At 47.2% G+C, this 23,399-nt stretch overlaps 1 protein-coding gene across 1 annotated transcript in view; it reads left to right on the forward strand.

Moving 5' to 3' along the window:
- Nucleotides 1-411: 411 nt before the first annotated feature.
- Nucleotides 412-23,399, forward strand: part of Fstl1 (follistatin like 1) — a 53,883-nt gene continuing 30,895 nt past the window's right edge. The window contains exons 1-2 of the mRNA XM_021662993.2: nucleotides 412-594; nucleotides 730-786. Coding sequence (XP_021518668.2) covers nucleotides 427-594; nucleotides 730-786 — 225 coding nt within the window. The 5' untranslated portion in view covers nucleotides 412-426. The remainder of the gene's footprint in view (nucleotides 595-729; nucleotides 787-23,399) is intronic.

The raw sequence follows: 23,399 nt of genomic DNA on the forward strand, positions 1-23,399 counted from the left end.
TTCTTGGGCTGTAGTAACACCTTCACATCCTCTGCTCTCTGCCCCTTTCAGCCACGAGGGGTGGCTCCAGGATGCTCAGGTTCGAGTCCCAGCCCCGGTACGGGTGCTCACTGTGCTGCCCACCTGGTTGTCCCTGCAGCCTGCAGCTAGTTTCTGCGGTCATCCCGGCTGCCGCAGGCCAGCGCCCCTCCCGGGCGTGGAGTTTCCGCGGTTTCCCCCTTCTTTGTTGCAGCCCCCGCCATCCCCCCCCCATCCCCAGACAGGGACACCCAGTGCCTCCTTCCGAGGTGCCTGAGGATTCTCGGTGGGGGTGTGGGAGAGGACAGGGATGCCCGCGGTGCGCCGACGCTCTGGGGCTCCGGGAGGGGACCGGGAGGAGGGAGCTCAGCGGGAGCCGCGGGGGCCGCGCTGCAGAAGGGGAGGAGAATGGGGAGGAGCTGGGGGGCCGGCGGGCGGGGAAGGAGGGGTCTTAAGAGGAGACGAGCCCAGGTCGGACTTCCTCGGAGCCTGGTGATCGGCGACGCTCCCACCTCCGCCACCAACTCGCTGCCTCCACTCCGCCCAGCGCCCCCCGGAGCCCCGGACCCGAGCAGGGTGAGCGCAGCCCCGGAGGCTGGGTGGCTGCGGGCACCGAGGGTGCTGGGAGGAGGGGGATGAGTCTGCGGGACCTGAGGAAGTTTCCAGGATCTGAGCGGGGCCTTCAGTCTCACCCTCTTCTCTCTTCCGCAGATGTGGAAACGCTGGCTAGCGCTCGCGCTGGTGACGGTCGCCCTGGTCCACGGCGAGGTAGGTGACCCGTCTCCCGGGTTAGCGCGCCCGGTGGCCAGGGCGTGCGGCCCAAGGATGCACTCTGTGCATGGGACCTAAGGGTCCCCATCCTTACGTTGAAGTGGGACTCCGGCGCGCTCTGAGCAGAAATCCTACTCAACAAACTTAAATCTCAGTTCTGAAGTAGTTTGGATCTTAAGCTGCAGCCCCACCACGCCTAATATGGAGGGTGGCTGGGGAGTGGGGAGAGGGGAGAGGGAGCAGACTGGGCGGGTGGGGGCAGAGGCGGCGACCAGAGCCGCAGCAGAGTTCAAAAAGGCGCCTCGAGTTTTTCTGTCCACTTCAGAGGAAACGGAGAATAGTTACAGGACTTTTCCTTTGCAAGTCTTTCCTGTTGGAGGAAGATTGAAAAGAAAAAAAATTTTTTAACAGCAAAATGAAATTTCCTTTCTCTTTTATAGAGTGACTTGTGATTCCCTGAAATGCATTTTCTCCTTTGTAAAACGCCCTGGATTTTTGTTGTTGTTGTTATTATCTGGACCTCGTAAGAGCCTTTTTACAATCCAAAATTTCCCTTAAACTCAGTAGAGTAAGTGTGGAAATCTGAGGCTCTAACCTTTGAGGGCCTCTAGTTTCCAGTTAAAACATACAGAGCTTTCTTTCTTTCTTTCTTTCTTTCTTTCTTTCTTTCTTTCTTTCTTTCTCTTTCTTTTTTTTCTTTCTTTCTTCTTGTAATGGTTTCTTTTCAACTCCAGTGACCTTCCTGAGACACTACAAACAAATCAACAAACCCCACGCTCACAAGCCCCTCCATTAACTCAAAGGTTTATGGACAGAAAATAAACAGTCCTAAATTCCCTGGGCTCCAGTCTCCAGAAAAGTGAGGTCAGAAACTAAACATTTGATAATTGTGGCAGGAAATGTGGAAGGAATTAGAAAGCATGAGAGAAAAGAAATGGAATGCACATTACAGAAGCAATAGCTCCCTGGTGGGTGGTTTATAGCCCCTCTTTGAGTTTTTCTTTCACATTACAGCCTAGCCCCACCCTTTGCGTCACAGCTTGACTCTGCCCCAGAATTCACAAATGCATACAGTCTTCATAACTTAAAAAAAAAAAAGAAAGCACACACTGTACTGATTACTGCATCATTGATTGAGGTAGAAACAGGCTATTTTTACTCCTGGTGAAATAAAAGCAGCAAGTATTTGTTAGGTAGCTACTACTTTATTAAAATTCTCCTTTCGTCGTAGAGAAACTGAGTCAGAGAAGTGCCCTCAGTTATAACAGTGGGAAGCTACCAAGCTCCAGACCCCAGGCTCTTAATCACTACCTGGCCCCGCTCTGCAAGCATGAAGGGTTAGAATTTCACCTGGTATTTTGATATCAGACATTGGCTGCTTGTATCACTTGTACCATTTCTCTTAAAGCCTTTCAGCCCTGTGATGTGGGATTTGTTGGCTCCATTTTACAGAGCAGGGAACAGAGTTAAGGAGGATCATTAAATTGTCCACAGTCCTATGACTGATTCCTGCTAGAAATGGGTCAGTACGTTCCCAGCTCTACCCTCTACCTTTCAGACACTCCGTGAGCCCCGCCTGCTCCTTTTCAGAGCGCAAAGGGAGGAAATATACCTGGTTTTTAGCCCTGGTTAAGGAATACTCCTTAACTCTGTTATGGCTCTGAAAAGAGCTAGCTTGTGGCACTCACCTTTAAACCCAGCACTTGGGAGGCAGAAGCAGGTGGGTCTCTGTGAGTTTGAGGCCAGCATGAGCTACATTGTGAGACCCTGTCTCAAATAATGATGATGGTGATGATGATGACTGATGATAAAATAAAATAGCCAGATGGTGGTGGTACACACCTTTAATCCCAGCCTGTGGGAGGCAGAGGCAGGCAGATCTCTATGAATTCAAGGCCATCCTGGTTTATAGAGAGATTTCCGGGTTAGCCATGGCTACATAGAGATACCATGTGTAGAAAAATCAAATACAATGAAAAAGTAAACATTAATTAATTAATCAGTTAAAAAGATGACTGCTGTCCCGTGATAGATGAGGTGAATTCCTAGTTAGTTTCACAGCCAGCTTGGGAATTGCCAGCCAGTTTGTGAAAAGACAGAAGTGTTTGCAGAAGCAAGGAGTGCAGGAACTGTGACTCATTGGCACAGAGGTCTGGGATCTGGTCTGGGTAACCCACCCTTCCCTCCTGCCTCCTCATCCCACTGCACTGCAGGGGAAAGCTCATGCCAGGGAAAGCCCCCAGCTACAATTTCCTGCTGGGTGCTCTGTGGTTGAAGATCTAGTATTCAGCTCCCAGGCAAAACCTGCAGAAAAGGAGGCAAAGGGCAGTGCTGAGGCATGAAAAGCCAGGGAGCTGGTACAGCAAAGAGGCTGTGGAGTTCAGGATGCACGCACAATGAAGAGGGGTGGCAGACAGGAGCCACAGCCACGTCATATTTCCTGGCTTCACTTTATTAAGGATTATTATCTTTTAATCAACCCGGCCTTTATTGCCTGACCTTCCAGATAACACTTGGCAAGTTTTAATGCACGTGTTAAATACTGCATCTTTAATCATGGATGAAAAAGCAAATTAACCCTCTCCGTGGGAGATGTGGCTCGGAATACATTTTAAACACTGTGTTTGCAGTTAATGATGCTTGCAGTAGATTTGTTTTTCTTCATTGTTAGCTATAAGAACATTCAGCAAACATGCAAATATAGTGTTTTTATTTTGGCATGAGTCCATTTTTAAAAAAAAATTAGATCTGTTACAATTGTGCGAACATTGTTGAACTCTCAAAAAAAAATTAAACACAGAAAATAAAGTGAATTTTCCTGGTGCTTTTTTGCTTTAATAATCAAACGTAAGGATTTAACTCACTTTTTAAAACCGCAGCTGTTTTTCAATTCCTGTTGGTTCTTGAGAAACCCAAAGCCTTTGGAGTCAGCTTTCAGAATCAGAGCTGTTCCTTCTTGGGGAAGAGTGGCTGGTATGTTCTCAGTGCTGGTGTGTAAATTTTATTTGGTTTGACTTGAAGAATGATTATTACACCTCGCTAAGGGGGAAGTGCTACATTCTTTTCTGTATTTTCCGTGGTCTCCTACCTGGCACCTCACAGTATCACTGTGGCTGTTTTCTCCCTTTGCATTTTCACTACTCTATCACCAGGATGTTCCTTCAGCCAGCCTCCATCGGATTTCTGCCCCACCCATGTGAGCAAACACACATGTGCTCTTCAGGGCTCTGCACATATCTCTAGATATACACGTGTTGGACAGGGCTGGGGAGGGGGAGGAGCAGCAGCAAAGGGAGGGCTTCTACCAAGAGTCTCTCCTGCCTCCCTTTCTTTCTTTCTTTGCAGACCTCTCCCCCAGGAATGACCAGAGTTCTTTGGGAGGTTTTGGTAACACAATAGAGGGGTGATATAGGGAATTCCAGGCATCAGTTTGTGTCACCCTGGAGTCTTGAGGAGTATAATTCAGTTCCTCTGACATGACAGGCTAGAGGAGACACACAGCCCAGCTGCCTGCTCCAATCTTAGTAAGTGTCCAAGTGACCCCTACGTGTCCTCGCTTATTTTTACTCTGGTTCCCAGCATTCCGGCTGGGAATTATTATAAGTTACATATACAAGGGACAGATTTATAGAGGAGATCACTCATGCCAGCAAGAAATCCACACTTGAGCCGAAAGCTGGGAATGTGTCTCTAGAGACAGTAGTGTGGAGAAGCAATAACAGTTCAACAGACAGATGCACTGTGCTTAGCTGTTAGGCATGCCACGCTAGCAGACTGTCAGGGCTTTGTCCCTCAGAAGCCACACTGCTTAATATCATTTACACCTCCCCACCTGCATGTAGTTAAGCACCGGGATAATGTCCATGGGCTGGGAAGGGTTAAGAGCACCTCTATAGAATTGTCCTTGAGCCGACAGCATAACCCCACATCCCCCAACTGCAGCCTCTGAGCTTGCACATTAGCCACCAAAATGATCTCCTGTTTATCCTGTGGCAAATAAACTCCTTGCTGTGATCCTGAAGGCGCTGCTGGGAACCGAGAAGTTAAAACATAGTGGGATACCACCAGATAGCCAAAACAGATGGGCAAGCACCTGGCAGATGGAGGCGCTGCTGCCGTCAATGTCTTTAGAAAGTGCATGCATTGCAGTTCGTTTCAAAGTGACCTGGGTGATGGGAAGCTTGTGCGACTAAGTTAAAGGGCTGTAGCAGGAAGAGGCTGCAGAGAGTATGCCTGAGGTGGATACAAAGGCCCCAGAGGTATGCCCTGAAGAAGTGGTTGGCTAGATAGCAGCACAGGCCTGGGCAAGAAGAAAAAGCAAATGATAGGCTGTAAATCCACATTGGTGGATTGGAGATGTGATGGTTTCTTTTTCTTTCTCCTCCCCAAATACCTGGTTATCCAGGGGGAACATTTTGAGCAGACATCTATTTTATTGGCTCCATAATAATTAGCTGTCAAATTATTAGAGAAAAAAAAAAAGTAAATATGTTCATTTTGTAAGTCAGATGCTGAGTGACCTTGGTGGCTGAATGCATACATCTTCCTAGGTTGCCCAACTGCAAACCCTGTGGCTTTCTCCAAAGAATGAGCCATGAACGTCACAGGGCTTCCCTTCACTGTTTCCGTCAAGCCTAGCAGTGCCTGGTTCAGGCCAAGCATGTCCTTGCACAAAGCAGAATCCAGAATGATGTGCAAGGCTTGAGCTCTGTGCTCCAATTCCTTACAGTCTACGGGCGGGTCAGGAGCCTTAAGTGCTAATGGATAAAACAGATTAAAACATTATTAGCAAGTGACTTCAAAGACAGCCTGGACAACATCGAGAGTTCTAGGCCAGTCAGGCCCTCTTAGTAAGATTCTGTCTTAAAACAAAACAAAACAAACAAAAAAAAAAAACAAAAAAAACTTTTTTTCTGTTATATTGACATAGATCCTCCCATAATTTTGAAAATTCCCTTTTTTAAAACATTTATTTATTTTCTTTTATGAGTATGAGGATTCTGCCTGCATGTATATCTGTGCATCTCCTGTGTACTTGGAGCTCAGAAAAGGGTATCCTGTGCCCTGGAACTGGAGTTATAGATGGTTGTAATCAGCCCTGTAGGTGCTGGGACCCAAACCTGAGTCCTCTCCAAGAACAAGTGTTCTTAACCTCTGAGCCATCTCTCCAGCCCTGAAAATTGCTCTGTGCTAGTAAAATACACGTATCTATTACGTGTAGCTTGATAAACGTTTTACACTCAGACATTTCCAATAGCCACTACCCAGTGTAGACAGAGGGAGTTGGTGAAGAAAGGCAGTTCAAGGTAGAGAAGACGCACAGAAACAGTTTGTGAAAGGGTTTGACCCAGCATACATCATTCCTTGTTGAAGAGTGATTTCTTTTTTTTTTTTTTCTTTAATCAGTCTCTTGGTGTCTAGTAACATTTGGCAAATTTTCAGTCCTCGTTTTAGCAATAATGAATTTTACGAATCAGTGAAAAGGTTAATTACCTCTCTCCAGGAGGCTAGCAATTTACGTGTTATGTAAGTTTTCGGATGTGTAGCTAATTATTGTATTTCAAGAGAGTCTTCCTGAGGTACCAATCACGATATGGAGAGCAGCTGTAACTTTAGAACTGCCCCTCCCCCACATCTAGTAGGGGAGGGGAGGGCACTGCCACGTGTGCTACACTGAGCTGTATTACAAAACCTTACCTACCGGTAGTGGGATTGGGGAGGACTTTACTCTTCGTTCTAGTCTTGTCTCTATGTCCTGAGTTTATTTTTTCTAAGTATATCTTAGCCTCGTGTCTCATGAGAACATCACGCTAGCTTTTTTTCTCAAGTGTGACCTGTGTGTAGGGGTGGGTGTTGACGTGTTGGGACCCTTAATGGGGTGTCATGCGTATGTGTGTGGAGACCAAAGGTCAATGTCGGATATCTTCCTCTGTCGTTCTCTACCTTCTCAGCCGAGTCATCTTACTCAAAGGATTCCCTGTCCCTGTCTTGAAAGCACTGGGCTTGTAGGCCAGCCGCCATGGCCAGTCGGCATGTCTGCAGGTTCTGGGCATCTGTATTCCATTTCTCACATTCATGTGGCCAGTGCTTTTCCGCTGAGCCATCTCCACAGCCCAGCATTTACTTTTTCTTTAAATAAAGTAACATTAGGGGGATAAATTCCTCTTGAAAAAGGAAATGGTTACAGGAATCCTTATGACGTCAGGGCCCTAGAAGAACTATCAAAAGGGTAGGACTGTCAGAGATTGCTTTAAGAGAACGTGGCAGGCGAGGCTCAGCAACTGTTGTGTCTTTCAGAGAATTGATCAAATCAGTAGTATCTGATGTTCTTATCAAACACCATAGGCAATGAAAATAAGTACCTGCCAACGCCGGAATCAATGGCCTGCTGAGCCGGCGCGAACAAAGCATACATGTAATCCTACTTTCCCCTACCCATGACAGACATGGCTAATCAATCATCGAATTCTTTCCGACTGAACTCAGAGGAGGTTTTGAAAATCTTATTCAGCAATATTCCACGTAGCCGTTAGCAATCGGTCAAAGTCTCAATGTGAGATGAAAGCTATTTGTCATTCCTTCTGAAATACTCAGTCCAGTTTGGCAAACAGTGACAATTTTGGAACTGAAATTTGGATAATTAGAAGGGAGCATTCAGGCCGGCGTGACTGACATAGGCAACAGGAATACAGTGATGGAACTGACGTTGAAAATACAGGACAAGCCACGTGCCAGGTTCTGGCTCAAGCGTCTAGGCTGTTGGAGTAGATGTGAGCCACAGTAAACCAAACTCTTTTGGGGCTGGAGAGGTGGCTCAGCACTTAATGCTCTTCCAGAGGTCCCGGGTTCAATTCCCAGTGTACACATGGCAGCTCACAACTGTCTGGAACTCCAATATTTGACACCCTCACACAGAGATATACATGCAGGCAAAACACCAAAGCACGTAAAATTAATAATAATAATAAACCAAAGTTTATTATTCACGTTGGCCAGCAGTGAAGACATGGCAGTGAGCGTTTTCTTGGCTTCCCTGATGTGTGCACACTTGCCCTAGCTAAGACAGGAAGGGCTGCTGCTGCTTCCACATTAGCAGTCTGGCAGGAACTTGCTAATAGAATGTTCTCTGGGTAGTTGGAGTACAAAATACAGCCTGTAAATTTGCATTTTCTGCTGTGGTTGAAAGATTTCCCTGTAATCTCCTCATGGGCTTCTTATATCCTCATTTGGAAGTGATCACTCTTACGCTATCCCCAGGATTAAGCCTGAATTTATGATGCCTGGTGTGTCCTCTGAATAGTGCCAGGCAGGATTTGTGGCCAATCAGGCCGTTATCAATGAATCATGGGATGTACGGCAAAAGCTATGTTGCGTTGCGGGCACACGTGAGCACAGGCGAGCACGTGTGTGTGTGTGTGTGTGTGTGTGTGTGTGTGTGTGTATTTGAATTCATGTAGGGAAAGTGCCCCTTTTCTCCTTTGTTGTTTTCAAAATTAAAATCTCCTGTCTGAGGAAGAAATGGTCTTTCCCCAGTCTTTCACTTTTCCTTCAGCGATACTTAATAAATATGACTTATTAATCTGCAGTAGACTCAGGCATTACCTCATGGCTCTGACTGGGCTGTGATGTCAGTTCCTTTGTACATTCCCTTCCATTAGCAGTGGTGTGAGACGAGTAGGACTGATTTTATACAGGTCTTTTCCTGGAGGCTCTGGCTCCGGCATCACTGTGTATGGCCCACCTGTATAGTGGCCATTAGGCACTCCAGGGATGAGTAGCCCTTCCTCAGGAGCAAATTCTGAAATGCAGCAATGGGATGTGTGGCCCCTGACCCTCCGCAATTCCAGGGGCTGCTCCTGGGCAGCTGGTGTCATTTCTGCTGCCTCACCTTGCCTTCTATAGCAGCATGGCAATGGTACCAGCGTTCTGTACAGAACTGTATCTGGCATGTTGTCTTTTATGGGCTCTGCTATTTCCCCTTTTTCTTGTCATTCAGAGGTCCCCCCCCGACCCAATCCCGAGTTCCTTCTTTAGTTGTCTCTTGTTCCTAATATGTGTATCTCCCAAGTCTGTTTCATTTGTTTATCTGTTTTTAGTTTTGCTAACGCATTGAACCCTAAGCCTAGTTCAATCTCAGCCACGAGCTCCACACTGAATGTGTCCCCAGCCCTTACGACAGAGTCTTGCTATGTACCTCAGGCTGGCCTTGAATTTGTTGTTTTGTTTTGTTTTTGCTATTTGGGGGATTTTTTGTTTGTTTGTTTGGTTGGTTTGGTTTGGTTTTGAGACAGGGTTTCTCTGTGTAGTCCAGGCTGTCCTGGAACTCATTCTGTAGACCAGGCTGGCCTTGAACTCACAGAGATCCATCTGCCTCTGCCTCCTGAGTGCTGGGATTAAAGGTGTATACTACCATGCCCAGCTGCTGGCCTTGAGTTTGTAGTGCTCCTGCCTCTGCATCCCAAATGCTGAGATGACAGGTTGGTGTCATAACACCTGGCCCCCAAGTCTGTCTTTTATGGAGATCCTATTACAGAGCACTTTTGTTATTAAGGGTGACAGTGGAGAGTGATGAAATAGACTTGACAGTCGGCAATACCGCACCTGTGAAGACAGCACCACTCCATCCAGGGCCCAGCCTGACAACAGCTGCATTTGCTCACACCCACCCATCCCCAGGCCAGGGGATCCCCTTTTGCCATCCTCTCCCTCCCTGTCCTCATCCTTATTGTCCAGCCTTTCCCTTCCCATGGTCTTCCTGTCTCCTTTCTAGCTATCACCCCAAAATGCATGAGCTGTGTCAGGAGCTGACCAAATACCCACAAACCTCCTGCTCGTCTTCACGAGTTTAAACTCACAAACCCTTACAGACTCCTTCGTATCATTCATCCGAAGCCATTCATTCTCTCAAAGTCAACTGGAAAGAGGAAAGCCGAAGGTCTCACCCTTGTGCTTCCTGCGCTGGTGAGGAACCTCGTCGCAGGAGCATTCAGTCTAGTACGATGGTTCCCAACCTGTGGATCACGACTAAACTATCCTTTCACGGGGGTTGCCTCAGACCGTCGGAAAACACAGATATTTACGCCACAGTTCGTAACAGTAGCAAAATTACAGTTACGAAGAAGCAATGAAGATAATTTTATGGTTGGGGGTCTCCCAACCTGAGGAACTGTAATCAAGGGTTGTAGCCCTGGGAAGGTTGAGAACCACTGGCCTAGCAGGAGAAGTGGGCAGGAAAGGTCGCGGCCTCAGAATAGTCCAGAGTGAGAAGCAGCGAGACAGGGCTGACGTCGAAGAAAGCCTTTCAGAGGAAGCAGCCCACAGCCGAGCTTGGAAAGGGGCCTACTAGCACAGGCAGAAAGAGAGCATCTATTTAATTCTCACAAACTTATAAGTAACTACTGCCATGAACTCTTGCCTGCTCTGTGATCACTTGCCTCTGGTGGTCTTGCCAGGCCACAGAGGAAGAAGATTCAGGCAGTCCTGATGAGACTTGATTAGCTATAGGCAGATGGCAGAGGAGGAGAACTCCTTCTTTCAGTGGACTAGGGGAAGGGGATAGGAGGGAAGGAGGGAGGATGGGACTGGGAGGAGTTGAAGGAGGGGGCTTCAATTAGGATATATAATGAATAAATTGTGGAAAAAAAAATTTTAAATGCTCATTTTACCCAGAAGCTATTTAGTTACGCCCACATCGTCTACTTAACCAGTAGTACGGCCAGGATGTAAAACCCAAGGCTTGAAATCCCAAAGTCAGAGCTCAGTAGTCTGTGCCCCTGTGTCTTCTTTCCGGAGGTCAGACTCTGAAAACACACAGGAGATGTTGCCTGTGGAATGGGCTCAGCGTTGTACAGTCGTAGTGAATTGCTAAAGGCTCTAGTGCCTGAGCTGATACTGCGGCCTCGCCCGCTCCAGCCACGGGAATGGGAACCGACCTGCACTTGAATCCAGCCCCAGCTGCTTTTCTGATACATGCTGCACTGCAGTTATCATTTGGGAACACTGGCAGCTAATGGCCAGCGACTCGGGAGATGTTTTAAGGCAGTTTCTGTGTCCTCGAGATTTATTCCCAACAGTTCCATGCTATGTAAGGCCAGACTACAAAATGCCTCTAAACTCCAATGTAGTTCTAAATATGGTTGTCTATTGCACAGATGTGCCTGGCTAAGGGGCCAGGTGGGGCCAATTCCACCCTGCACTGTACTCACCAAGCCATGTGCCCTGGCACGGGGCTCCTCTGCTACCAGGAAAAAAAGGACCCTTTCCCCACCAACTGGTCAGCAAAGCTTCCCACAGCCAGCGTTAGCTCTGAGTCAAAAGCATACTGGACTGTGGTCATCGTTACTATGCCTGCACATTCTAGTCAGCCGGTTTCATCAGAGTCCCTGGCCTCCGTCGAAAGCAAGTTCTTTTTATGGACAAGCTAAAACAACAGGACTGGAAACCAGAATGTAAAACATGGCCCTTCTGCCCTATGTGTGCCTCTTTTGGCTGTCGCTCACTTCAGTTTGGCTGGGGAACTGTGAGTTCTCGGGAACTAGGAAGCACATCCCGGGTTCCCCTCTGATGGGTGGATTAACAGAACTTCCCTCAGCCCATAGCTAGGTCCCAGCCCCTGGGACGAAATGCCTTAGATAGCGTGAGCCCCCAGCCTGGAGCCTCTCTGAGGCTGCGTCGTGTGTTTGCATTAGCTGAACAAAGAGCCACAGGCTTCCTGGCCTGGCTCCCCTCCTCCTTCATTCGCCTCTCCACCGGGAGAGGCCAGCTACAGTCTAGACAGCGGCTGTTTGGCACGGAGCCTTCCCAGGAGCCCTCAGGGCTCTGCAGCACTGCCTCAGCACTGCTCACTCCGGTTCCTTTCCTTGCTCGCTCCCTGCCTTTCTCAAAGTCAGCCCCGAGTTGCCTTGAGGGACTACCGTGTACCCACACACTAGGAAGCAAGTGAGTGAATGCTGAGCCTGCCCAGGATCCCACTGCCTTCTGAGGCTCTGGACTGAGAAGTTAGGGCTGGCTACACGGATGAAATTAGTGTCCTTGGTGGGGGCTGGCTTCAAGCAAGCCTCCATCTTGGGCCAGAGAGGGCTTGGCATGAATAACCCAGTGGCAACTCAAGTGTGAACCGAGAAACAATTTAACCCCTCACCCCCCCCAAGAGAGAGAGTGATCTGTAATTTAAAAATCTATCTATGTAAACCCACCCGTTTTGGATTGTCACGATACTCCGCTTACAGAAGGAGGATATTTGATTAGCTCTTATCTTAGTTCTCCGTCTATGGGGAGCCACGAGAAAGAGAGGCTGGTGGAGGAGTAAGAAAACAGAGTGAAGGAAAGCAGGAGGCCCCTGGGGCCTGCCCTTAAGTGTGGAGTGTAGCTCAGAGGCCCAGAGTGAGGTGTCTTCACGCCCTGAAATCCTAAGCTTGAATACTCCACATATATGAGTCACTACTTTTAGTGGAAAGTGTGTATCATCACCATGGGGGAAAATGGAAGATACCAAATCCCCTTAGGGTTTAGGGAGAGGCCTAAAAGCAACAGGGACAATGACAGAATGCAACAATGACAAAATGCAATGAAATCCAAAGTCCGAAGGCTTTTCTGGATGAAAACAGCTTTCTTCTGACTTTGGTAAATGTTCTCATTGCCCTTCAAAAACTGATGCAGGACCGCGAATGGCTTACAGAAACAGCAGCGTGGGAATACTGCTTGGAACCCTCTCGGCCTCTCACCATGTTGCCTGGCCCACCACCAAGGTCTAGGAGTTCCTGAACAGGTGTTGATGAACGTCCTGCCTTGGTCCCCCGGCCCCCATCTCTGAGTCAGCGATGAGTGTTTGTGGCCGTCTCGGGCACCACTGAGACCAAGTGAGCCAGACCCTGGCTCCCATTTTCAAGCCCTAGTAGATAGCTAGGTGATAGATTGTCCTGACTTCTGGACCTGAGTAGGGGCTAGTCGTGCAGTATATGTGTCCTTCCTACTAAGGGTTGTTGCACAGGTTGGAACTGTACACACACATGTATGTTCGCACATTTGCACATTCACACGCATGCACACCTACTTAAATGTCACCCCTTGGGGAGCACAGCTGCCTGCCAGTATGTCACAGTAAGACTTAACCTCAACAACAGATTCCTATGGAAATGAATGGGGAGAGGCGAACAGGCCTATTGGAACTTCCTCTTTAACCGCCTTGCTTTTTTACCTTTCGACTTCTGTACACTGCGTGACATCATGCTAAGCCTAGGTACGGCGCTTAGTTTTGTGACTATGAAACTTGACCAATAGTGAATTCATATGTCTTCATTCATTCATTCATTCAGTCAGTCATTCGACTTTAACCAAAAATGGCCAGAACACCCGCGATTAGTTAAGCCGCCTAGGTTTTGGAGAGGGATCCATGTTTGGGACGTAGCATTTATAAGAGAGCAAGAAAACTCACAGACAGCCCAGGGGGATTCCCAGTTACTGTCACAGGGACCGTGGGATCCTTTAAACCTTAGCATGGTATCAGTCCCGGGGGAATTGCTGCAGGAGCACCTACATCCAGTGAAGCTGTTGTGCAGGTCAGCGCAGACACCCAAGTCCCCCTCATGGCTTCTTGCTGGCCCAGCGCAGTTCACAGAAGCTTCTGTTGGAGAGAGGCAAATGTGTGCTTCTAGTCATTCACAGACGGTTAGAACAGGCGTCTGGAAATGCTGTAACTGATTCTACAGTCAATTAGGGCAGGGCCAGGCTATCCCAGGCTTTTCGAGTCCCAAGAATTTTAAGAATGTGCCCAGTTGCTCTGTCCCTTCCCCTTCTCTTCTCTCCTTCATTTCCTACTTTCTTCCCTGTGTTAGCCTTGGCCTAACTGACAGGCACACAGGGAATCGGATTTCCTGGGTAGGCATTTATCTTAAAGGCTGGGCTTTCTCTTTCTGCATCACTCAGTGTCTGCATCTTGTTCATGAAGATTTCTACAGTGTCTTGAGTGATGTAACCCAGAAGCAGAAAGACACACATGGTATATACTCGCTCATAAGTGGTTATTAGACATATAATATAGGATAAACATACTAAAATGTATACTCCTAAAGAAGCTAAAAAAGGAAGACCCTAGGGAAGATGCGCAATCCTCATTCAGAAGGGCAAATGCGATAGACATTGGAGCAGGAGATGACAGGGAACAGGACAGGAGCCTACCACAGAGGGCCTCTGAAAGACTACTGATCTATTGATCAAGGTATCATAGCCAATCTTTGGGCAGAGTGCAGGGAATTTTATGAAAGAAGGGGGATGTAGAAAGACCTGGAGGGGACAGGAGCTCCAAAAGGAGACCAACAGAGCCACAAAAACTGGGCCCTGGGGACCCAGCAGAGACTGATACCCCAACCGAAAACAATGCATACAGAGGACCTAAAACCCCTTCTCAGATGTAACCCATAGACTCAGTCTCCAAGTGGGTTCCCTACTAAGGGGAACAGGGGCTGTCTCTGACATGAACTCAGTGGCTGGCTCTCTGATCACCTCTTCCTGGAGGGTACAGTCTTGCAGGCCACAGAGGAAGACAATGCAGCCAGTCCTAATGACACCTGATAGTCCAGGGTCAGATAGAAGGGCAGGAGGACCTCCTCTATCTGTGGACTAGGGGAGGGACATAGGAGGAGATGAGGGAGAGGGGCCACAGCCGAGATAGAAAGTGAATAAATTGTAATAAATAAAAAATTTTTAATTAAAAAACAGAATCAACAAAACAAAAAAAAGATTTCTGTAATGCAGCATGGACTAGCTTAGGGCCAAAAACAAAACAAAAAAAAAAACAAAAACAAACCAAACCAAAGCAAACAATAGAAACAACCCAGCCGAGGAACAACTTCTGACTTTGGCTTCCTCAGTCTCTCTTGTGGAAGGTGGCAGAAGGCGAGTGAGGGCCGGCATCCGGACACTTCCAGAAGGTTGGGTGTAACAAGTTCAGGCTTCACTATGAGACTGTCATGGCAGGAATGACGATAATCCACGCTTGTGCCCACCCTTGGTCTATCAGACTATTGACATCTGACTCCAAGGAAATCAAATTGCTCCAGGAAGCTCATGCAGGGAAAGGGAAAAGGCTGATGCCTGGTGCCAGCCAGAGGGGAGCCTGTCTCCTAGGAGGTTTAACACAGTTCTTACCAGTTTTCAGGCTACCCTGCCGATGGACCTGCCAGGTGGCGCTCTTCCTAAGGTGGCCACATCGAATAAGTCTCCTCTGTTCTGCTTTCCGCTGTGACTTGTTTGCTGATTGGTTTATTGAGGACAGGAGACCCAGCCTGCCTTATTGTAGGGGTTGCCAGGGACCGGGTTATGTCCCTAATAACTTCAGGCTTATTTCTTTTCAAAACTTTATTATTTTCGTTTATTTAGTTTTATTTAAGTGTGTGTGTGTGTGTGTGTGTGTGTGTGTGTGTGTGTGTGTGTGTGCCCACGGAGGTCAGAGGCATCAGTTCCCTGAGCTGGAGTTACAGTTGCTTGTCAGCCACCTGATGTGGGTACTAGGCACTGAACTGCGGTAGCTCTAAGCCCTCTCTCCAGACCCCTCCTCTCTCCAGATCCTTATTCCTTTTCTTGTTGTTGTTTTGAGACAGGGTTTCTCTGTGTAGCCTTGGCTATCCTGGAACTTACTCTGTAGACCAGGCTGGCCTCAAACTCAGAGATCACCTGCCTCTGCCTCCTGAGTGCCGGGATTAAACACTTGTACCATTACCACCTGTCCAGACCCTTATTCCTTAATAAAAACTTTCAAGAAGCCATATTACTTTCAGGACAGTTATAAAATTAACATCTTTCTCCTAGAAATACAACCGGAAAAAAAAAATCTTTATTTTCTACAAAAGGACTTGCATAATTTAATCTGGATGAGATAGAAGATGTTTTGTTTGTTTATGTATTTGATATCTTAGTGTAGGCATGTTTTAATCCCCCTAAAAGCCACAGTGGTGATACAGAATCCCCTAAGAACAGCTAGTGTTGAAGGATTTTGAACTGATTCAGTTATTTTGTAGCTTAGGAAGCTGTGTTTTTCCTCAAAATCCCTTTTCACATTTAATCAAACAGAAGGCTCCGAGCCTTGCTTAAGTTGTTGCACTAAATGGTGGTTTAATTAGGAGCCTGCTCTCCACACAGGCTGATTCCTTGCTTGAGTGGGTTATTTTTCACAGGTGATGCTGTCATTTTGCTCAGTGTAAGTGGCATTGTCCTTCAAGGACAATGTTACAGTGTTACAGTGACCTGGGATGTAAAGACCTCCTCATTCCCAGGTGGCTGTCTTTTTTGTTGTTGTTGTTGTTGTTTATGGTTATGCTTATGCTGGGAGAGGGGAGGCAAGGTGGGCCTATCTTTCTGTAGGGCTAGCTGACTTGTTGACTGTGTGTGTGTGTGTTTGTAGTGTGTGTGTGTGTGTGTGTGTGTGTGTGTGTGTGTGTGTGTTATGAGTGCGCTTGACTCCTGTGTACTTGGATACTATTATAGGCTCTAGACAGCCAGTCTGTGGCCTCAGATGTGACAGTAGCCATATTTGGAAAGCCATAACATCCCCTTTAAGGGAGAAACAAAGGTTAAGGATTTCTAAGGCAGAGAGTACTCAAAGCAGGAACAGTTCCATGTTCATGTTTCTAGGACCCTTGTCCTAGAAATCGGGGGTGGAGAGCAGGGCAGATAGGAAGCATGAAAGCAAAATAGGCACCACCGGGGAGGAAGGGGACCAATAGGAGGAGAATGGGAGGCAGGGAAGGAGCAACGGAAATATCAAAGTTTGTATGAAGTTGCCATAGTGAAACCCAGTGCTTTGCACACTAGCAAAAACAGGAAAATAGAAAACGGTGAGGAGGAAGACAGGGAGGAAAGGAGAGCAGCTGTGATGCAGGTGGGAAACGCTGTTGGCACGGCGAAACAAATGAAGGTGGGTGAAGAATTGCTTATCTGCCTCTTAAACGTTTCCTGAGGATAAACTGCGAGAGGATATGCCGGTAGGAGGAGCGATTGCAGAGATACCTGGGTGGGTGGGTTGGTGGGTTGTTTACTTTTGCCAACTTAACCAACGGTCTGTAAGAAAACTTCAAGAGCAATGATTAAGTACATCTGTAAATTAAAATTCTACCAGTATTTAGTGTGTAGCAAGAGAGATGATATATTTGAAGTGCTTTTTGTTTTTGTGGTTTTGTGTGTTTTTGTGTGGCGCTGGCTGTCTTGGACTCGAATTGTAGGCCAGGCTGGCATCGAACTCACAGTGCTATGCCTGCCTCTGCCTCCCTGGCTGCAGGGATTAAAGACATTCACTACTGTGCCTTTCTTAAAGTGGTTTTTAAGTGTAGGACTTTTCAGAGCTTAGCTGGGATCCCCGTGAATTGTTAGCACATAGGAGGAGAAAAGTACAGTAAACAATGTTTTTCAAGCATTTCCCCTCAGAATACCAACCACCTGAAAAACTAGCATAAATTACATACGCAAACACCACACACACACACACACACAAACTCTATAGCCCAGGCTGGCCTCAAACTCATGGCAATCCTCCAGCCTCCGCTTTCAAATGCTGGGATTATGCGAGAGCCCAGCTGTCAATGAATATTTTCAAGGCTTGTGTTCCAGGCGCTAATCCGGACAAACTTCTGCAAGCTGAGTTGATCTATATGAAACCTCAGGTCTTGGTGAACTTGCTTCCTAGTGAGCCCATTTTGAGGGGATGATAGATGATCTCTCCGGAGCCCAGGGCTGGTCCAGAAGAAGAGCCTTCTGGGATTAACTCAGAACTCTCTATGCCATCTGCATGGTTCCGTCCATACCTGCCTCTGGATATTGGGGGTGCCAATTGAAAGTACTCCAGAATTTTCTCTGAATTAAGACAGGGTTTCACAGTTTAGATCTAGCTGGCCTGAAATGGATATGTAGGTCAGGCTGATCTAAAACCCCACCCAAGAGCCAGGGTTAAAAACCTACATACACCACCCCATCTGGCTTTCTCTGGTGTTTTACTTTTGCTACCCATACACCAGTCTCTTAGTAAATTCCACTATGGGCTCTACTGTCAGAATATATGGCCTGTGCTGACTGTCCTCTGCCTCCGTTGCCACCCCTGCAGTCCAAGCCGCCATCACGGGAACACCACAGGAGCCTCCTAGATGTTCTAGTTCTTTCTGTGTATCTTCTGGCCGTCTGCTTCTCCATGCAGTGGCCCTGTAGTCATCCTGTCTACACAAGTCACTCTACACAATGCCCTCCAAGGTCCCTTACCGTGTTATCTTCTCAATGGCTCCAGGCTCCTGGACGCTCTGGCCTTTGCCAGCTCCTTATCCCTCGCTCTTCCTGTTGTGCCCTGTATCACAGTCATGATGGCCTTCTTCCTGTTCCGGGAGCATAACAAATCCCATCTTGCTTTGCACTTTCATTCCCTGTGAGGGAGCTGTTCACACTTAGTTTTCAGCTCGAATGCTACCGATGGTACAAAGTAAGGATCCCTTCCCTCCCAGCTTTCTGTAATCTCTACCAAACTGTCCTCCAACATCATGGTGCAAAAAATGAACGTGGGTTGTTTTTTTTTTATTATTATTTACTCATCATCCTTCTAGAATACATATCCCTTAAAACCAGGACCTTTCTTTGTCTCATTCACCAATGGTTCCCCAGCTCCTAGAACTATGTTTGTTAAATAAGTGGTGCTTGGGTAAGTGCTTATTAAATTTTCTGCTAGCCGAACAATTAATGAGGTTGTGGCGTCCTGCCTCTTATTTTGTACCCCGGCATCATCATCTCTGTGCCAGAGTCTGCAGCTGTCTCCTGTGTCAAGGAAAGTGGCTGACAACACCTGCCCATCAACACATTGTTTAACCCTGAACATCCCAGCATGAACATGCTGACACGCTGACTTGCTTAACCAGACACCTGGTTTCTAATCCCTTTGGGCCCTGAAGAAGTTGAAATTTTTAGCAGAGACTAGCTGAGTAGTAAATATTTCTGTTCTTTAACTTCCGTGCTCAGCGGTTCTGCTATAACTGGGCACCGTTCCCAGAGGAAGCCAGTGCCCCCAGGAATATAGAATAAGGCAATCCATTCTTTTGTTGGTAATTCTTTCCCCGCAGCCCACAAATTCTTTCCCCTTTTCCCTCCTGATTTTGCCATTTGCTGACACCCCAACTTCGAGGAGTCCCTCCTGTACTTTCTTTCACGTGTCACGGCTACCGTGAGCATGACACCCTCCAAACAGAGACGCAAAGGGCATTCAGTGCTGCTGGATGGACGCCTTCAGACCGCACGGGAGAGAAGTCCTTTATGCAGAAAGAATTCCACCCCACAACACAGGGAAAGCATTGGGTGGAGCCCTGGAGAGCCGGGAGCTGCAGCTCCCAACCCCCAACCGACCCGGGCTTTCCAAACTCTCTTGCATTTGACCCACGTACCAGGTTTTCCGATCTGCTTACCAGAGCGCATTGCTCCACCTTTCCGTGGAGTCGGAAGTCCCTTAACATAACCAAAAGCAGTTTAACACGTGGCATTTCTCCAGTGTCGAAACAGAGGGTAGTGGTTTTAGGAACTATCCTGTTACGTATATAGTACAGGATGGTTTTGGCTCCATGTATTTTTGCTTCATTCATGCAGATCTGGCCGTGGTAGCTAAACCAAGCTCTTCTGTTACCCTTTTGGATGGAAGAGGAGGTCTTTGTGCATTGCTGATACAACAGGAGGATCTCGTGGGATTTTATTCCCTGCAAGAAACAGAGGGTTTTAGTGCAATGGAACAAACTACCTCACAGCCACTCTTTTGGCCTCCTGTCAGCTGAGGCCTGGTCTGATTAGCCAGCCCATGTAGATTTTTCAGCTCTTTCTTCCTAGCTTCTCCGGGAGAAGACTGCAAGGCAGAAATGTTTCAATAATAAAATGTGTCTGTTTCCAATGATTCGATCTTGAAACATGAACAGTGGTGTGTGCACGTGCTAGCATGGGATAGATGAGAGAGAGAGAGAGAGAGAGAGAGAGAGAGAGAGAGAGAGAGAGAGAACAAAGGAGTATAACCAGGAAAATGAGGAAAAGCTTTGACCGGATATATCTACCTCAATGTCTACTGTGTCCACGAGAGCTCAAACTATGTAGTTCATTGAGCCCTTTCTTTATGTGATCTCTGTTGTGAATTAAGCTGTTCAAGGTCTAAATATAGGAGGAAGCAAACTTTTTCTTAAGTGCATTTTCGCTTCCTTATATGGGAAAGATTGCTGTGTATGGCATGTGTGTGGAGGTCAGAAAACAATTTGCTGGGCAGCTTTCTCCCTGTACAGTGTGGGCTCAGACTGAACTCGGGTCACTGGGCTTGGAGACAAGCTCCTTTATCCCCTGCGTTGGCTCACTGGACCCAACGTTGTTCTCATATGGGAACCCGTAATGCTGAAGTAACTGGGCCATGGGCATTGATAGCAGAGCCAAAGGGAGGCCTATGTGCCCATGACTCCTACCCACTGCAGAATCTGGGTAATTCATTACTTCCATATCTTGGCCCTAGACATAGCTCAACCTACTGCTTTGCCTGTATGTTCACATCATCTGTGGACTTCAGTCATATATACACTTCTAGAACATTCAAAGCTACAAAAAAATCTTATTCCTGAGTCTCCCCAACCCCTCCAAACTCCTCCTCTGATTCCGTAAGGTCAGACTCGAGCACTCGCTATTGAGAGCGGTGATATTTAGTATGAGTACTTCTTCAGCCACTAAGCAGCTCTAACTACCCCAGCGCAGGTAGTTCAAATAAGAAAAATCCAGCTATCTTCTTATGGGTTGTTTATCAGGCGAGCCCAGAGGCCCCACAACAGTCCAGGCTCTTGCCATTCACCTCAGTGGCTTGCCAGAACTAGTTGATAAGGTCCTATCACTGAAAACACCACACGCTTTGGTTGCAAGATGAAGAGAAATCAAACTGAGCTAAGAGGGGAGCTTCCTTCGGGCTGGCTAGCTTTCAGAGTTCCAAAAACTGCTACAGGCATGGGCGGTCTTAACCTCAATGCCAGCCTGCTGGTCAAGATGGGCCGGGGTGGGAGGACATTTCAGATTTAGGCCACCGCATCACTCAGCCATAGATAGCAGTGGCCATTGCACTGTCCCGAGTTACCGTTCCTAGACTGCAGTGTTCCTGTTCCTTGAAACCCCACGTGTTTATTCACGCCCCACCTAAAGCACAAGCTGTTCTGACACGCGCTGCTGTGCCTCGCACTTCTTCACACCTCCAGCACGTGGGCATAGCGTGGTTTGAATGTGTGTGTTACTTTACTATTTGATTGTTTGGCCTCTTTTTTTTTTTTTTTTTTAACTGTCTTGGAAATGGAGCCTACTCATTTCACCTTGTACAGCAGTAAGAACTGTTCAGAAATTAATTTGTGTTGAGAGTCTTTTTTTTTTTTTTTTTTTTGGTTTTTCGAGACAGGTTTTCTCTGTTTCTCTGTCCTGGACTCACTGTGTAGACCAGGCTGGCCTCTAACTTAGAGAGCTGCCACCTCTGCCTCTCTGAGTGCTGGGATTACCGGCGTGTACCACCGCGCATGGCTGTGTTAAGAGTCTTGGCTTACTCCTTGTATTTCAGGGCCTTAGAGAAAGCACAGTTTCTCCTATGGACTGCTTTGATTGGACTTTCCAAAATATGGACCAAGTTTTAGCATTTAGCCTTCGTTGACCTCGCTTTCTTATAGTGCCCTGTAACGTGTTATTTTTTAACTCTTTTTCTGTTCTAAGTGGACATGTGACCTATGCATTGTGCTCGCTGCATGAGATACCAAAATGTGCAGTTACTATATTAGTTTAAAAACTGCCTATATCTATGACTACGGACTGTTGCTAGCTCTTGATCACAAGGGTTTGGCTCACAGTCATTTACATTCTCACTGATATTTATAACCTTCTGATGGCAAATCTTATAGCATATATTATATCCTCTAATCCATCTGCCTATGGATTTTCTTCCTGCAATTTTTAATAAATATGTTTTTTTCATCTAAAAACAAACAAACAAAAAAAAAGAGTCTTAGCTTACCTTTCCCCATAGGAACTGGTTTTATGTGGCTCTTAATTTGTTCTCCAAAGACTGATATTTCTCTAAACAGGAATTGTTAAAATCCTGGGGACTGCCAGACCTTCCTGCTTGGCAGAGTGGAGAGAGAGAGAGAGAGAGAGAGAGAGAGAGAGAGAGAGAGCAATGGTTAAAAATTAGAAGTCATAAGGAATCTCTTATTGCCTCATAAATCTTGGGGAAGTCCAAGATTAGCAGAGGCCTGTCTGTACCCCACTTTTCCAGTGTGAGTCTGAGAGTCTGAATGTAGGTACAGGTAAATGAGGATGTTAGCCCATCGCAGAGTGGAGATCAGGGTCACCCCCAGCATGGCTGCACAGTAACTGTCAGAAACTCCTCCTGCTAGATAGATGGCCGGGATCGCCGGCATCTGGGAAAATACTAGAAGACGCATCCTGGGTGGACCTCACCCTCTAAACATCCTACAATTTTCTAACTGTGCTTGTGGCTGAACCAGCTGCTCTTAATATCCAGTCTGGATCTATTATGCCTAAAATACAGTCATTTCTGCTGGTCTCCCGGGGCACCCTGACCTTTCCCTGCACTTCCTGACCACAGGATCCAAGAGCCACTGCTCGTGGTTAAGGAATGTACAAAGGTGTACCCCAAGAAATGATCCCTCTTCAGGGGAGATTTATTAAGCCTCCTTGCTTGGAGTGATGAACTACTGACCACCTTTTCACCGAGGAAGCAGTTCATGGGAGACATCCTCCTTTGAGGACAATGTACGAAATGAGTGATCTTTAGAGACGCAGGTGAGGGGATTTCTAATGACTGAGGGTGGTCACCTCACCCCAGTTTTCCGGCATTCCAGGAGCAGAACCTCTAAGAATGCTATGACTGTTGAAGCAGGGCTGTAAGGGGCAGCCCATGCCCTGAGTGGTAATTTCTTAGATTTCTCTCTGTTCCTAAGTTCATAGAGAATTCCATCTGGGTTTGCTTAGTATTAATATGTCCCATTGAAGTTCGGTTGCCAAATCTGTATCAGGGTTTCTGGGGACCCTCAATCATCAGCTTAGAGTTCCTACTTTATAAAATGCCCCTCCCCCCACAGACCTCCTAATCATTGTGATCACAGCAGTCGTAGTTTGTGCCTGCTGCCTGACTGTAGCTACTTGAAAGGTCCCCTTTTACATTCAGTTGTTTCCGTGAATAAGACAGACAGCTGAAAGCCACACCCACAGATGCTTTCCTGCCTGTCCTGTACCGCTGATCTTCCCAGAACTGCCGGCCATGTAATAAAACAGAAAAGGAGCCTGCAGCCTCCCTTCCTGGCCCTCAGCCTCAGATGCAAAAACAGACTACCCTGAGAACTTTCTCTTAACAACCTGCAGCTGCTTCCTTGCTGCAGAAGGGAACCATTGGTTCACATTTAGCATCGCTGAGGGGTGGGATGGGGGAACAGGAGGAATCTACCCAAGAACCCAAGACTTTGGAAGCAGGCAGGCTGGAGGAGTACCACCTGCCTCAGGCTCTTCCCTGGAGGACTATTCCTGGGACTCCAGGTTTCTCCTGGCCAGCAGTTTCCATGGCAACACTGTGTCTGAACACTTCT

The sequence above is a fragment of the Meriones unguiculatus genome, chromosome 17 (genome assembly GCF_030254825.1).
Source record: "Meriones unguiculatus strain TT.TT164.6M chromosome 17, Bangor_MerUng_6.1, whole genome shotgun sequence".
NCBI lineage: Eukaryota > Metazoa > Chordata > Mammalia > Rodentia > Muridae > Meriones > Meriones unguiculatus.